The 17,212-nt window shown below is 30.5% G+C and overlaps 2 protein-coding genes across 2 annotated transcripts; one reads left to right on the top strand and one right to left on the bottom strand.

Moving 5' to 3' along the window:
• Positions 1 to 4,285: 4,285 nt before the first annotated feature.
• On the top strand, positions 4,286 to 7,511 carry LOC108322398 (ras-related protein RABC2a). Its single transcript, XM_017554472.2, is given in 7 exon segments — positions 4,286 to 4,764; positions 5,191 to 5,259; positions 5,441 to 5,506; positions 6,118 to 6,239; positions 6,895 to 7,023; positions 7,163 to 7,192; positions 7,194 to 7,511. Coding segments are annotated over 7 exon segments (585 nt in total). The 5' UTR covers positions 4,286 to 4,625; the 3' UTR covers positions 7,224 to 7,511.
• Positions 7,512 to 10,518: 3,007 nt separating this feature from the next.
• On the bottom strand, positions 10,519 to 11,566 carry LOC108322426 (zinc finger protein ZAT5). Its single transcript, XM_017554501.2, has one exon. The coding sequence runs from the start codon at positions 11,426 to 11,428 to the stop codon at positions 10,649 to 10,651; it is 780 nt and encodes a 259-aa protein (XP_017409990.1). The 5' UTR covers positions 11,429 to 11,566; the 3' UTR covers positions 10,519 to 10,648.
• Between the last annotated feature and the right edge of the window lie 5,646 nt (positions 11,567 to 17,212).

Here is a 17,212-nt window from a genome sequence, read left to right as displayed (position 1 = left end):
ATATTTTGTCACAAGTATATAAATATATTATTTTCCAATATTCTTCTTAAACATTCTTTTGTTATCTGCATTGACTATATGCACATGTTAAAAAGGGGAAAAGGAAAGGATCAAAAGTATGAAGTAATCATGGACATTGATCGAAATTTTAAAGTTGAAAAAGAATCGTAAGATGCATATTACATAGGTGAGTTATGTTACATTTAAGGATTCAGATGTTGATATGATAAATGAATTTGGGACCATTTTTATTTGTAAGGACTCAGTTACATTCTTTATAAGCGATTTTTTTTACCAGGTGACGCTTATATAGGTGAAACAAAATTAACTTAGACAACCTTCGAAATTGATTATTTTTATATTCAAGGAAGTAAAAAAATATCGGAAAGTTATGAATTGAAAATCCTATATTAAGTAAAAATAACAAAGATGAGATTGAACTTTTTATGTTAAAAATCTCACACCTCTTTAAAAGTGGTCAATTTTCCTGTTATTATATGATGAGATTGAATATTTTAAAAATCACTCAAAGAACAATATTGAAAGTAATTAAGATAGAAACCCATAATTTTTTATTTTTGTAATTTATGTTTTGTTATTGTTACACTTTAGAGTCTGGTTTAATTAGGTTTAGGCTAATTAAATAAGTTAATAATTAGTTTATTGATATTACCAAAAATACTTTTAGTAGTATAAATAGAAGTATATGAGTTCTAAGCTCTTAAAACAATATCCCACCTATTAGAAATTGAGTCAACTTTGTAAAAAATCACATGGTTACTGTAAGAAAAAAAAAATTAAGAGTTATTATGTAATAAAGATAGTATTGCAATCTAATAATTTATTTTATGTACAATAGTTGGATTAGAGATTTAATATTGGTACGTTTTTCTTGTCAAGCAATATAACGTGGTGAGTAGAAAGATTGAACAAATCCTGAATTCTCAAACTGTTGTATGAAAGGGAAAATTCAACTTCCTTTTCACAAAAATCTCCTCTTCTTTAATGAATATATTATTTATTGTATCTACAGGATTTAAGATCAATGAAACATCTGCAACATGTTTTCATTTATTTTATTGGAGGCAAAGTAGAATCTAATTCCATTACACATAAAATTTTCCAACTTTATATATGTAACGCTGAAAATGAGAGTTCCAACAGAATAAATTATTTTAAGCAATTTTTTCTTATATGTTAAATATTTTAAATTTAAAAAAATATACCAACTAAACTATCATTGAATTTTTTTAATTTTTTTTGTAGATCAGGTAAAGGACAAATAACTTAGATAAATAATTGTGTTTAGATTTGAAAAGAATGATTGATGAAAATCATGTGCTATAGTACAATCTTTAAATGATGAGAGTTCCAAAACAATGTAAATTCAAATTATGGTTTGAAATTGTACGAATGTAGAATAAATAATGAAGGACATACAACCTGCCAACATTAAATGAAGTCGTTTCACTCATATGGGGAAACTTAAATAATGTGATATAAGTAGAGACACATTGTCAAGAAGTCATCGGCTTTTTTATAGAACCGATCAAATTTTATTATAACATTAAACATCTGAGTTACTTTTTTAAAAATTATTTGAAGGGTCGTGCTTACTAAGGACGAACTTATTTGGAAGAAGTTCCTTAACGAGTTTGATTATTGAACTGAAGTCGTTTTAATAAATTATTAACATAAATTACATTTAATTAAATTAACTAAAATAGTGAAGTGTGACTAAATTTTTGCAATACTAAAATCGAGCATGTGTGTGATAATTTCAATATAATTTACATTGAAAAGAAATCATCATAACATATGACGAGATTTGTATTAACTTAGATCGTTTTTTATTTTGATGACTTTGGTTAAATAAGTTGAATTGAAGTCTTGATAGGCAATACAATATTGGTTTACTTATATTTATTATGAATTAGGGTATAATATTACGACTTGGGTAGTGTTTTTTTTTAAATCTTGGAACATTTATATTATATTATCTTTTAACCTTCACAATTTGTAATTATATTTTCAATTTCTTCAAAAAAAAAATTACCAAGTTAAAAATCAAACTTTAATCAAAAGAAATTATTCCACGTAATTTAGATTGCAATACATGGTTTATTTTAGAAATCACACATCGACTAAAGATAAGACCAAATTATAATATATAAGTGGGGTGCAAACCTCATCATACAAGCCGGTTTTGTGGGGTTGAGTTAGGCTTAAAACTACTTTCTAATATGGTATTAGAGTCATAATTGAAATTTTTTCTAACTAGATCTATGTGGACGCTAAACTTGATGTATTGAATCAACTTAAAGAAGATTATTCTAACTTTAATTGAAAAAGGATTTTTTTTTATCACATTCTCTCATGAGAACAAAAATATATGTCTAAGAATGGTTAGGGTAGAATGACAATATGTAAAACAAAAAATAACTATCTTAAATTTATGGATTTTTCATATAAAAAAATATTATATTTTAAGAAATAAGTTCCATTATCAAATAAATATAATCACTTAAGTACTAATTGTTAAAAAAATATTTTGATTTGAGATAAGTATACCAATATAATAGAAATCCAATCTAAAAGAGAAATTATTGAAAATTTAAAAAAAATAGAAAGTCACACAATGTGTAGATACTAGTAAGATAAAGGTTATATAAATAAATAAATAAAACTTACAAAACTGTTGGTTTAAGATTTAAGGTTGAATATGATGTTAATTATATTCTAAATGTAAAGATAATCCGATGATAGATAATTAGAAATTAAAGTAAAAAAAATAACACGTGGTAAGAATGATTTGATACCTACTTATTTTGGTTTGCCTTTTAAATTTTAAATGTTAAAGATCACAATTTTTTATATTTATAAGTCTTTGTAATGATCATTACTAAAAAATCAAGATCAATTAAATTATTTTTTTCATTAGTAGTTTATATCCATGAAAATTTATTTGCTTTAAGTGCTTAGGATCACATTTATAAAAGAATTGTAAATATTTAAAAATGAAAAAAAAACATGTATGTCAGGTGCAAAAGGTGTGTACGATCAAGATCACCGAAGGACTGACCAATCCGAATAACGAATATAATTAAACATCATTCAATCAAAATTATTGGTAAACGCTATTTACTAGTTAATAGACCGTGATTAGAAGTTCATTAATCATAAGTCTATATCGAAACCTATAAATATATATCAAAGATAATAAAGTAGATGGTTGCATTATTACGAATTTAAGAATACTTGATTAGATTAATCACTACCTTAAATATAAAATTTGGACAAAAAAAACTTCGTCTAGAAGGATAACCTAAAAAAATATGAAAAAAATGTTTTGTGAATATTCTCATCCTGTATCTAAAATAATGTATTTTTTTTTTTTAAATAAATTGTATGCGTTTCACACATATATTCTAAAATTAGTTAAGCAATGTTGAGCCACTAAATAACAAAATTAGTAGATTTTTTTTTTTGAAAATTGAAAGATTTTAGTATTAATGTTTGGATGAGCTAATATTTAAAATTGATGGGTTTGAGGAAAATTTGTGTGATAAAGCTGAAGCAGCATTGCTAAAAAATGCTTCTTTTACACTCCATAAGTTATAAGTATCCCACGGTTTGAACTCCATCACTGTTTAAGCTTAAACAGCTCCAGACAAGTTGATCTGTACATTCGGTGGAAATGACAAGTCCCATCTTTTATAACATGTTTTTGTTCGCGTTTAATGTTGTTGGTACAAATTTAAAAATCACATATTTAACATAAAAAGCCAACAATTTATTAGTTGGTGCAGAAACACAAGTAGATATGAATCTAAGTTATAAAATACCGAGCTTGCAGATTTGCCAGATGGGACGAGCACGCCTGCATTAAAAAGAGAAAGAAACAAGATAATGATAGATTGTGGAATGTGTGGGGGAAATCTACAACCAAGTTATAATAGTGCATAGATTTATGTACAAGTTTTACAGTGCCGTTAAAATTTGAATTTCAAGAAGAACGAAAGGCAACAATAATGGTCGCAAAAGGTGATTTTCAGGCATGTAAAAACAAGGGGAAAAGGAGCGTGACGTCGTTGGTTTTGAGATGAAAGGAGGAATGAAAAACAATAATAAAACCAAAAATGGCGCAGTTGAAAATGGCTTCCGAGGAATGATTATGAATGGTATTTGAATAGCAGCATCTGTTTGAGATTAAACCACACCAATCAATGGTTTGCACGTGGGCATGGCATGAAGTTGGGAACTCAATATTATATGATACACTTCTACAAACAACTACATCACACACACGTATCACGAGAGAGAAAAGGAAAGAATAAATACGCTGGTGTGGGGTGTGTGTGAGCTTAGGATAGGTGGTTGTGCCTGAACTGAGCCAAAGCGTGGCCGTTTTTCCTTTTCTTTTATCTTCTTTCTTACCTTCTCTCTCTCTTTACACACCAAATAAATCAAAGGTGTTACCCCATTGCTCTTCCTTACAGCGTAGCCTTGCCTACCCTCAACCTCCTTAGCCTTTTCTCTCTCTATCTCTCTTTCTTTCCACTTTCTTTTGCTCTTTCACTGTACTTTTTGAGCCACACGTAACCCATTCATCAGAGGTGGAAAGAATGAGTTCATCCTCCGGTCAGAGCAGTGGCTTTGATCTCTCTTTCAAGATCTTGTTGATCGGAGATTCTGGGGTGGGAAAAAGTAGCCTACTTGTCAGCTTCATTTCAAGTTCTGTTGAAGATCTTACCCCCACCATTGGTAATTCATTCATTACATTACATTCGACCCTTCAAGTTTCTATTTTTAACCTTTGCATGCTTGGGATTTAGGTGTCACACTTCTGACACATTGTTTGCAACCAAATGATACCGCATACTTGTCGATCTATTGTTTACAGTAACACTGTTGAGTTTGTGATTTCTTTTTTCAAATGGTTTTTCGGTTTAAAAGCTGCTTTGCATTTCGGACTCATCCAATTCCGATCAGTTATTCTGTATTTTCCTATGTTTTCGTGATTGAATCTGTTGGTCTTCGGTTATTGTCTCTGCCTGTTACTTGTGTAGGATTTAACTGCTTCTGGTTCTTTTGCTACTTGAATTAACTAGCAATTTAATTCGTCTTCTTGCCTCGGTCACGAGTTGTTTGTCTTTTGATATGATCTAATGTCGTTCCTATGATATGCAGGTGTTGATTTTAAGATCAAAACGCTCACAGTAGGTGGCAAGAGACTGAAATTAACGATTTGGGATACTGGTAATGATAGAGTCAAATCTTGTGCTTTCAGTTCTTGAAATTAGACCGTTTGTCAATGCAAGCAGCTTTTGATTAGAACAGATAGAATGAAATGCCTTTCGTAGTGTTTTGGTTATTTGTTGCCCAAAATGACCAACTTAAGTGATCTATTGAGTTAAAATAACATTCACATCTATTGCAGCTGGGCAGGAAAGGTTCAGGACTCTAACCAGTTCTTACTATAGAAAAGCACAAGGAATCATTCTCGGTATGCTCAATTTATTAATGCACATAACTACAAAAATGTAGGATTATTAGATTCATCCACGTGAGAGAATTTTCTAGAATATCTTTAGGGAAAAATTTATCTTTTCAACTACTATTGAACTCTGTGTTAACATTATGCTTCGATATACACTCTGGATACTTTTTTATTTACGAGTGATGTCTGGTAAAGATGGACTAAAATGAAGCAATTGCAAGGTATTATGACATTTATTTCGAACCTTGGTTTCAGGGTATGCTCTATGTTTTTTATTACATGTTTATACTTCACAGTAAATGAATTCTGATGTTATTTTTATCAATCGTTAGATAAGTTTTACATTTGCATCTAGGGAAAATAGGCCTTTCTTAATGACATCCCCAGTTGTTTTATCTTTTTTAGTAGTAACATGATTCTTGCCCTTGTCTTTCATGTTCCTTTTTTAGTAAGAAGAATTTCTCAAATGTATTTTCTTGGGTCTTAAGGTGACCTTCTGAAACCATAATTTTGTGTATTTAAAGTGGACAAAGTATGTGTTTGACCATTTGCTAGTTAAAATTCTTGAAACTCTAATGATTTCTATTTATAGAGTGCTTCGTTTTCTTCACTTCTAGTTTATGATGTGACAAGGAGAGAAACCTTTACAAACCTATCAGAAGTGTGGTCTAAGGAAGTGAAACTCTACTCAACTAATCAGGATTGCGTGAAGATGCTAGTTGGAAACAAAGTTGATAGAGTAAGTTCCGTGCTCAAATATAGGGCCCGAATATATGACAAAAGCAAATGAGTTTGCTATTGTCATGAATGCTCTAATCTTATCTGTTCAAGTTTTGTCTGTCCTTTTGAAGCAAATTAAGACCATGTCCAATCCAACTTACTTATGGTAGATACAATTCGACATGCATACATGATTCTCACTCCACTGCTCCATACTATTCTGGCACTAACTCATGATTATCTATCTCATGATATCCATCAGAAAACTAGATCCGTGCATTATCATTAGAGCCCCATTTACATATGATGTTCTTGATGTCACCACACTTTCACTACATAGCCATGTAGCATTTCTTTATGAACTCAATGCCAATTCAGTGAATTTAGTGAATATCTGCATAAGCCTGTGATTAACAATTTAGTGGACCCTCTGAGACTGTTGAAGAGCCATATGGAGATTAGTGAGCTAATACTATGACATTGTCTCGCATCAACGTCGTTTCCCTATGCATATGGCATTGGTTAAGATCATAACATCCTTAAATTCATGAAAGAAAAATAGGCCCCCAACTGCATAGGATTCCTTGGATGAATCGTCTAAGATTTTGACATGACTGGCGAAACTGTTCCCTTTTAAGTTCATTAATTTCTGTCATCTGTTTCTCAATTTCTAGGATACTGAAAGGACTGTGAGCAGAGAAGAGGGTTTAGCCCTTGCCAAAGAATTGGGGTGTTTGCTTCTTGAATGTAGTGCTAAAACTAGGGAAAATGTGGAGCAGTGCTTTGAGGAACTTGCTCTAAAGGTACAGTATTACAAGTTTGCTTCAATGCTGTTTCTGTCTTGTTCAAGAAATGAAGTGTTTGGTTATAAGAAGTAACTAAACTAATTATTACTTGGAAGGGATGATATTTTGTATGAGTGAATGTGGGACCGTTTTGTAGATAATGGAAGCTCCCAGTCTTTTGGAAGAAGGATCAACAGCAGTTAAAAGGAGTGTTTTAAAACAGAAGCAAGAGCCCCAAGCGTCCCAAAATAGTGGTTGTTGCTCTTAAAAACAATACGTTGTGGAGTGGACATTGGTCTTAACTAGCACATCTTGGACAAATCTTGTATATGTAAGCTTCCTCCTTAGTTTCTTACTTCCATTGTCTTTTGATTGTTTAATTATTTGTATTACTGGAGTGGGGAAATTGGCAACAGTGGCACCTGTTAGCTTCTGTAAATTTGCTTTCCTTTCAATCACTATCATTTGATTTGCTCATTAGTCCCAAGTCAATCCTGATTCTACAACTGCAGTTTCATGAAATTCTCTATTATCCAGCAATTTGGTTAACTTCGTTTAAACGCAAACCAAAGTAATCTAAAACCAGAATCTGGCTCCTCAAAAGTACTACTATTTTAAGCTCTGCTTAACATAACCTATACATGACTGAGAATTCAATTATTAATTTAAGTCTTGAATAAAAATTAGAAAATTGATCAGTATATAAAAAGGGTTTATAAAATTGAGGAGGAAGAAATATTAATCTCTTTTACGTGAATTGGACTCGTATGTCATTGATATTATGTTTTACAAGTGATCTTCTTCTCGAAAACTCATGTTTCATAAACTTTAACACTTGTAAATTTGCAAACCTATACAAATTATATAGATGGCTTAGTCAAAGAATACAAGCTGCCCCACTTACAGTTCTTTTCTCGTTTAAGCTCATGTATTCCATTTTCAGCTTGAATCAAATTAACTTGAATTGAAATCATAGACAATATCTGTATTTTTTTTTATCAAGAAACAGTATTTTATGTGTTTATATTCTGCACGCTTCTATGTCTAATGCAGATACTTATACGACGGAAAGGTTCTATTGATCTTTGGTCTAATGCTCATTTTACACTTTATTCTTTCCTTATTTATTTTTATTTCCGTTCTTATATTTTAAAATTTTAGTACACCTTCGAATGAATTAAATTTGTATTTAATTTTCTACTAATAGAAATGAATTACGGTATATTACAAATTCCTATTTATCTCTCAACTGTTGTAACTATTAAAGGAATTTCACAGCATCAATTGCTTTAGATAAGAAAAGAAAAGTAAAACATCTAAAAATTCACAAAATACGAACACTGTGTTAGTCTAAATTGTACTGAAGTTATATCAAACTGTTATGAATGATTGATCAAGTTGCTCAATAGATGCTTATTCATAACATGCTAAAAAAAAGGCTTAAAAGTAAAAGGAGAAAATGATAAATATAAACTTAAGAGAGAAGCAAGTAGACTTCAAACTAAATTTTGAAAATAAACCAAATTATTTGTTCTATTTTAAAAGGATAAAGTTGATTTATATTTAAATGAATTTAAGTCAACATTGGTAACATGTAACTAATATAAATCATGTGCATGAGTATGTGAATGCATGTTTTGATGTGTTGACATTGACGTTCGAAGCAACACCACTTTTAATGTTATGAATTCATTCTCCAATAAGGAAATGCCTCCCATTTGATGTACACTTCTTAATTTTTATACCTCTCTCCAACACCTAATACAAAGATTTTTTTTTTCACTTTTCTAGTTGATTTATTCTGAATTATTTATATATTAAAATAAAAAAAATACTATTTTACTAATATTGGATAAATGTTGAAAAGAAAATGGGGTGTTTGTATGTCAACATCCAATAGAAATGCTGTCAATCTATCCACCAACCAAAAGTTATTATATTAATTTCAAATACGAATTGCTTGTCAATAAAAACACTATTTTGATATAAATCTCATAAATATAAATTTATTAAGATAGAAGAGTTTCTTATATAACTTCTCCTTTTCTTTTGTAGAATAACAATTTTTATTGAAGTGCTCTTAAGTAAATATATTAACAATTCATATTTTATATGTAGGTAGGTACCTAAACCCTTTTTTTTATCACTTGTTGATAATATTATAGTTCTTCAATTAGCAAAATTATTTTTTGATGATCCAAACGTAGAAAGAAACTATAGTTATTTTTTATGAAACTGAGAGGAGAAGTGATAAAACTTAGTCATGTATGCAGACTGTCATATAATTAATTATTGTTTTGAAATGACTTAAATACGATTTTAGTTTCTATAAAATTAAGAAGTTTTTATTTTCGTTCTCATAAAAAATTTCTTTGTTTTTTATTCCCATAAAATTTAAAAGCATTATTTTTAATCTTTATAAAATGTGTAAATTTTGGCTGTATTTCTTGTTATAACAATATTTTCTTTGAATTTCATCTTCAAAGCTATACTTTTAATTAGAGCCTAATATTCATTTTAAGATAAATAAATAATATTTAATTTACAAAATTCAAAACCTTTTTTTTCAGACATCGCATATTGTCATTATATTACAATACTAACATATGTTCACGTATGTAATGTTGACTTCACATTTTATTCAACACATAAACATTAACCAATGCCATATTATACAACAGAATAAAATAAGTGAAATTTTAATTTATAGATGAAAAGCAAATAAATTTGTATAGATGTCAAAATCAAATCTTATTTATGTTAGAAGGATTAAAAAATACTTGAATTCTATAAAACACAATCCTTTATTGAAGTTTTTATTATGATTATAAATTCTTTGTGTGTGAACTGTGATCGATATAATTTTAATTTAATAAAAGTAATCAACATATATTTTTTACCAATGTTCAATAATTTTCACATCAGAAAAAAAAAAATCCTATACTAACTTTAGCTATTATTTTGTTTTATAATGACAATATTTAAACTTAAATCATTCCCTTTCAAAATCAAGAATCAAAATCAATTTTATCAATTTCGTAAACACTTCATTCGAGATATAGAAGAAAAAAAAAACCTTGTTGAAATATATCCTTAACTGAAGCATTGATTGCAGAAACATGAAACAACACAAAAGAGTAAACATTTATTTAATTAACTAACTTATATAAACTCTGTTCCCTGAAACAACTTCATTCATTAATTACTATTGATGACTAAAGTTCCATGAGTTAAGAAGTTAGCCAATGGCTTTGCTTGCCATTGGGTCTTTCGTTTTCTGCTATCAGTTTGATGCAACTTATCTTTCACCCATTCATACCTGCAGCTTTATTCTTCTCTGCTTTAATTTTTCACCCACTTTCTCTCTCAATTTTCTCACGTGCATGACGGTGGAATATGTGAAATAGAAAAAGGAACCATCATACGAACTATATATCAAAAACCAAAAAATGGAACGATAATTAAAATACAAGAATTCAAGAAATTGGCAATACCGAAACCCCACTAACAGAATAAATTCAAATTTAATAGTGAACATACCATAGAATGAATGTAAAGAATGAACAATTGGTTGTTACATGGCTAAACGTAAGAAGAAGAAAAAGCAATAATGAAGGTTAACAGTGAAGACAGAGTTGAGCTTTTAGTAATGGCAATCCACCAAAGAAGTTGCAGAGAATACAATGACTTTTTCTTTGGACTGAAAAGGAAGCAAGTTGGATTCTCTGTGGTGATCATCCTCAGGTGCCGGAAGATTCAAGTCCAAGTTCAAAACATCTTTCTGTTTCTTGATTTCTGGAATTTCGGGGATTCTATCACCAGCATATGCAATTGCCCCACTCGAAGGTGAACTCAGAAAATTTCTGTGCCTTCTCATGTGCCCTCCCAAGGCTTGCCCAGACGAGAACTCTGCCCCACATATGGAACACTCATGAACCTTAGATTTAGCATTAACGGTGCTACTCCTAGTGCTGTTGCTACTATTATACAAAACCGTTGATAATTGTAAGGTGAGACAATAATCATCATGATTATTTTTACTAATATTATCCCCAAAAGTAGTAACTTGCTTTTCTTCTGCACCAGCCTTGGAAAATCTCTTGTGGCTGGCTCTGTGGCCACCGAGGGCTTGAAACGAAGGGAAGCATCGGTTACAAGTCTTGCACTCGTAAACATATAGCCCGGATTCTTTGCCGTGTGAGGGTTTTGGAGTGCTATGGCCTCGAGCCAAGAGAATCAAACAATTGGCCAAGTCTTCATCCTCTTCGTTCCTTAATTCATTTGAGGTTGTCGGAGGCTCAAAAGCTGCGGAGTTGTCTGCGGTGGAACATGTTGACATGGTTAACCTAAGTGGGGACGGAAGCCTCTGACGCTTTGTGCGCTTGCCCTTGATGATTTGCATGTGTTCCTCTTGCATTTGCATGGTGATGAAGAAGATGATGTTGTTGAGAGAGAGAGAGAGAGAGAATGGAAGAAGCGCAATGAAGAGAGTGGGAGTTAATATTTAGAATGGTTTGAAGTAGAGGGAAAAGGGTACCTATGATAGCTATAGTAACGTGTTTTGGCTTTGCCAGAGTTGCGTTTCCAAACTTGGAAGTCTTATATTACAGATGTGAAGTGTTGAAAGAAAGAGAGAAAGAGAGAGAGAAAAGATGCAATGTTAAGCATGAGGAGGCTAGGAAACGAGTGAGATTCGGTTGGCTTTGAAGCAAACCCGTTACTTTTTGGCAACGATTCCTTTCTGGAGGATTGGTTTGCAAGCCTGGAACCACACACATTTTCCAAACTTTCACCACCTTTTATTATTAGCTTTTCCTTCTTACTTTCTTTTACTTCAACCACTGCAGCTTAATTTAACTAATTCCAATCCCATTTTAACCAAGTGTAGGATTATTTCTATCTTATCTTTCAATAATTTATAATTCCATCTATATCTGTCATCATATTAAATATTAAATGATTCATTATTTGCTAAACAGTTAGTTCATGTGCTGTTGACCTAAACGTTTCTTTCTCTACAAATTAATCACAACTGCATCAGTGTGGCACAAGACAGTCAACTATATAATCAAGTCAGGCATACACATGATCCAAAATCATTGGTATGTGTAAATATGTTTATCTGAGAGGTATATAAATTGCAGTCAATTATATGTTCTAAAATATTCTTTTATCAAATGTGTTTTCTTCTTTTTAAAAAAATTATATATGGACTAAAAGTTCGTAAATTTTTTATAAGTATAAACGTTTTAACAAAAGGAAATACAGACTATATTAATATTATTTATTTGTGTCATTTAAAATAGTTATAAAGGGTATACCTATTCTAAATAATCAATAGTCCAGGAATATGTCTTTTTCTTGTTACATGAAATTTAAATTATGATATGGTCTCTCATATATTTTTTATATTTTTTTTAATAAAAAATTTGTATAATAATAGCTGTTTGAAAATATATATAGTATATATATTAGCTTAATTTTTGCTCATATTGCTATGTATATCTTTGTAATACATGTATATTCACGCGATTTTACTTTGTTATGCTAGTTATGGATGTCAGAGAAAAAAAGTGTTAGGTTGTTTGATTTTGGTCACTGCTGTATGTTTGGTGAAAGAATTGCTTCATGCCACTTTATTTGTAAGTACTAGCTTATATGTAATAAATTAAAATCAATAGGGAATTAACCTAATAAGGTTTGAAAAGACTTTTAGTTCTAATGAAATATTAAACACTCTTTTATTGTTGAGTGAACTTGATTAAAATTATTAAATTATATATAGAGAGAGGGAGAGAGAGAATTTTTATGTTAAATATAATTATTTATATTTGTATAGAAGTCAACCAATTTTAATTAATTTTAAGATATATTAACATGGTTCTTAATTAGACAAAGACACACAAAAAAATATAATAATATTTTCAGACTCTACCAACCACTTATAACCCAATTTTAAAAATAACATGATAATTATTTTTTATATTTTAAGGAAAATTATTTTTTAAACATTGAGGATTCAGAATCGTGCATTTTCTGGGTTTTTTTTGAAAACGCGTAGAGAGATTCAAGAGATTCTTAAATGTAGTATCATAGGAAATTTTGTAATTTTAAATATTTATTTTACATGGTTGTTTCATTCAATCTCACTTCTTTCTTCTCCACTTCAAAATTATAAATATAATTTTTAATGTTTTATTAAATTAATTTTTTTCTTTTTACTTTTTTTCTTCTTCACTCAGTGTATCTTTATTTCTTAATCGGTTTTCCAAAACAGAATTCAACAATTTAAGGTTTGAAATATGTTTTTTTTTTAATCGACTTTAGAAAGACAATAAACTCTTAATAAGATTAAGAATTTATAAATTTTCTAAAGTCGATAGAGAGAAAATAAAAAATAAGAGAAAAGAGAAAAAAAAATTAATAAAAGATTAAAAATCATATTTGTAATTTTGGTAAAACAGATGAAAGAATAGAGGTATAAGGCGAAACACTTATTTTATATAATTAGTAGGAATATCCTAAATACTTCCGTATATATACCATTATTTTTATATATATAAATATATATATATATATATATATATATATATATATATATATATATATATATATATATATATATATATATATATATATATATATATATATATATATATATACTTTGTAAGAATTTTCAGAATGATACAATTTTATATAAAAAAAATTCAAACAACTGTAAACTTTTTTATATTAATCGAGATCAATGACTTTTTTAATTGTAACCACTATTAAATTACTAATTTTATTACTTACGATATTTAATTTATATTAAAGCTATTAACAAAACATATGTTTATTTAATAAAATAAATGTATTATGAAACTATTAACAATATAACTTTAGCATATTGATTTAAAAATTAGTTTTTTTAAACTATCAATAAATCATTTAGCTCCATGATTTTTTTAAAAATAATATTCGAATTTGTGATATAATTAATTAAAATTAAATATATATTTTTTTCTGTTGAAAGCGTTATAATTCAGTATTTGTTTGCATATAGGATCTGAAGTATATAGATGAAGTTTTTTTATACTAAAAAAAAATTGTCTATTAAAAGATGATAACTGTAAGACCCTGAAAAATTAACACTGCAAATCACAATTAATGCACCCCACATCACTTGCACAGAACCATTAAAACCCACTCTGCACTCCATGCATGAGCGCCACTTGTCACAATAGAAGCTTCTGAAGTCAGTAGTGGGGGTGCAGGTGTCGGCAGGGGAGACGCTCGTCCGTTTGGACGTGGGTTGAACAAAACTGATTTCTGAAAAACCCTTCCACTACCCTGCACGCACTCTTCTTCTTCCTCAGAACTCAACTTTTCATTTTCTCCACCTTCTCTCTAGAAATCCTTCAACTTCTCTCTACTGTTACTCACCATTTCTTCTCCGTTCAACATTCAGAACCGTAGGAACGTTCCCTGCGCCGTGAGCTTCAATCTGAACCGAATAGATCCAAGTTCTGTAACCGGTAAGTCGCTCGACTCTGGACGCTAATTTCTGGGTTACATGCAAACTAAGATTCAGTTGCATGCAAGGGTATAAACTGAGTTCTCTGAGTTTTCTTTGGTTAGACTTAGTTGAAGAGCGTAAGAAAGATCGTGGAGGGTAGAAAGCCATAGTTGGGCAAAGTCAAAGTCATACTCTTAGGACGTTCACTACTGCTATCCAGGTAAGGGAAGCTTAGTAATTTAATTAATACTTGTATGTTGTATGCAAGCATGATATGAACTGAATGTATGAAATGTATGCTGATTGAGTATGCATGAACGAACGTTATTGTACTGGATGAATAGAGTATATGTTGGTTGAAATGTATGTTTATGGTTGATACGTATGAATATGAGATGAGTTATCACTTTGAGGTATGAATGATTAATGTGAATCATATAAAGTTTGGAAATTGATATTTATATGAAGTATAAAGTATGAACTGATATGTTGAAAATTGATAATTGAACTAGATGAAAATCTGAAATATGAAATCATTGCTATGATAAAATACGTTCGTCATCGTATGGTCTTATACCGTTCGATTTCTAATCAATTGCTTAAAAAGGAATCCTTTCATTTGGAAAGAGTTCTGATCGAGAACGAGCGTTCCGTGAAATACTATGTTGAGCGTTCGGCTCAGCCTAGTGGTAACCATATATTTTAAAATTAAGTCATAAAGTATTATCCCCTTATACTTACAAATTAGTAGCGCTCGGTCTTATACTGAGCGTTCGTCCTCATTAGTACTCGGTCTTATACCAAACGTTCGTCCTAATTAATTATCGGTCTTATATCTAGCGTTCGTCCTAAGAAGTGTTCGGTCTTATACCGAACGCTCGTCCTTACCTTTGATTTCTAAATGGGCGAAAATAACGTCCTTCCAAATTATTAGTAAATGTATATTATCGCATTCAGTCATTGACTGGCAGTCGATCCCTTTAAACAAATTGTTCTCAGTATAATTAAATAATTGTCTTGTTGTATCTTTATCCATTTGGATTCGGTCTAGAGTCTTTGTACCTAAATTATTCTGAACATTTATTGTATATCTTTAAGAGTCGGTTCATTCAACTGATTCGAGTAGCAGTGACGTTCTTCCTATAAGTATGTGTTGACTTATTTTGATTGGCAACGAGTCTTTCTAAATCTAATCTTTAGCGTTCGTCTTCGTTCTTCAGAAGTATGAACGTTCGTTATTTTATACTTTTAACACTGAAGATAAAGATGGTGATAAATTATAAGATGTTGAAGTGTGAATACTATATTGAATGATTATACGATTATGGAATTTGAACGAGCGTTCCAGGGAGGAACGACTCTTACATATATTGAATATTAAATTTGGTAAAGTATGACTGTGGATAAGTTAAGACTTGCTGTTCATCCTGATGTTCCGTGAGTACTCATCCTCATGTAGAGGGAGTATGTCATGTGTGGGAACGGTAGGAGGTCCTTAGTCCATAAGTTAACATGGGCGACGTAAGAACGGACTAACCTCGAGTGGCAGCTGTTGAGTGTATCCCAGTTACTACATCACTCGGGTGCAAGGACGCTTGTAACTACACAGTTTCATACAGTCCGGACGGTCGGTCTAGTATATATATATGTATATATTTCGGATGATGTTATATGTTGAACTATGTGCTTGTGTGGATTGAAATGTTTATTGTATATGTTGACGTATAAATTAAATTGCATAAGCTTACCCTTTCGTTTTCCTTGTGTTGTCTGTTGTCTCTGTACGTTCGTCCTGTCGTTGCAATGATCATCCATGTGGATGTGAGCAGATGGAGGTGCGTCTCTTGAAGAAATGCTAGAAGAAGAAAATTTGGAAGACGCTAATCTAGTTGAAGTAGAAGTTAAAGCCGAGCCTTAGAGTGCTCGCTAGGCTTTTCTTTTATTAGTCTTTAAGTTTATTATGAACGTTCGGTTAAGGTTTTGTAAAACCGTTCGTCTCTGAAATTCTGTTACTGCTGTGTTTGTATATATTTCTGTACTTTAAGCCGTTCGGCTTTTTGAACCTCGTATCTTAGTGTAAAGACTGCACTGTTTTACTGTTAAATGTAATTAATTCTGATTATGGTTATTACTGTATTTTGAGATGTTACAATAACACTGATAATATTTTTACTAATAGCCTGCGTACATCAGAAAAGAACAGAGTGGTAATTTAATTTTCTTGAGATAAAATAGAGAAAGTCATATCTAACCTTTAGAGTAAATGAGTGTTTTTTATAGTATGCATAACATATGTGTTGGAGAAGAATGATTTTGGGGAAAGAAATGAATGAAGAAAAGTAAAGAATAAGGTAAAGGATGGAGTTTGCTGCGGTGGAAGTGTTGAGGTTCCGTCATATGAAGTTATATTCTTAGCGTAAGGGCTTATTTGATAGAGGCACGTAAAGTTCTTACACACCAATTCAGCATCACATTTAGGTTTAGGTTTTAGTTTTTGCAACAGTTAATGCCTCAAAGCAAAGCATCTTCTTCAACACCTGCATATTATCGATCTTAATATACAATATATCTATTCTCAATTATTTATTATCGATCTAATTATTATATATATAATCATTAATGTTGCTTAGGCAAGAGACAAAGTGGTCACCAGAACACCACATCTCATCGTACATGCGACACCAACTACGTAGTTCTTGTCTTCCCATT

Source organism: Vigna angularis, chromosome 2, assembly GCF_016808095.1.
Source record: "Vigna angularis cultivar LongXiaoDou No.4 chromosome 2, ASM1680809v1, whole genome shotgun sequence".
NCBI classification, from domain to species: domain Eukaryota; kingdom Viridiplantae; phylum Streptophyta; class Magnoliopsida; order Fabales; family Fabaceae; genus Vigna; species Vigna angularis.
The sequence above is the reverse complement of the archived record's forward strand: the minus strand, read 5'-3'. Positions and strand labels throughout refer to the sequence as shown.

Excerpts from the sequence above, each read along its gene's own strand:
- LOC108322426 (XM_017554501.2), bottom strand. The coding sequence starts at position 11,428 with ATGCAAATGCAAGAGGAACACATGCAAATCATCAAGGGCAAGCGCACA.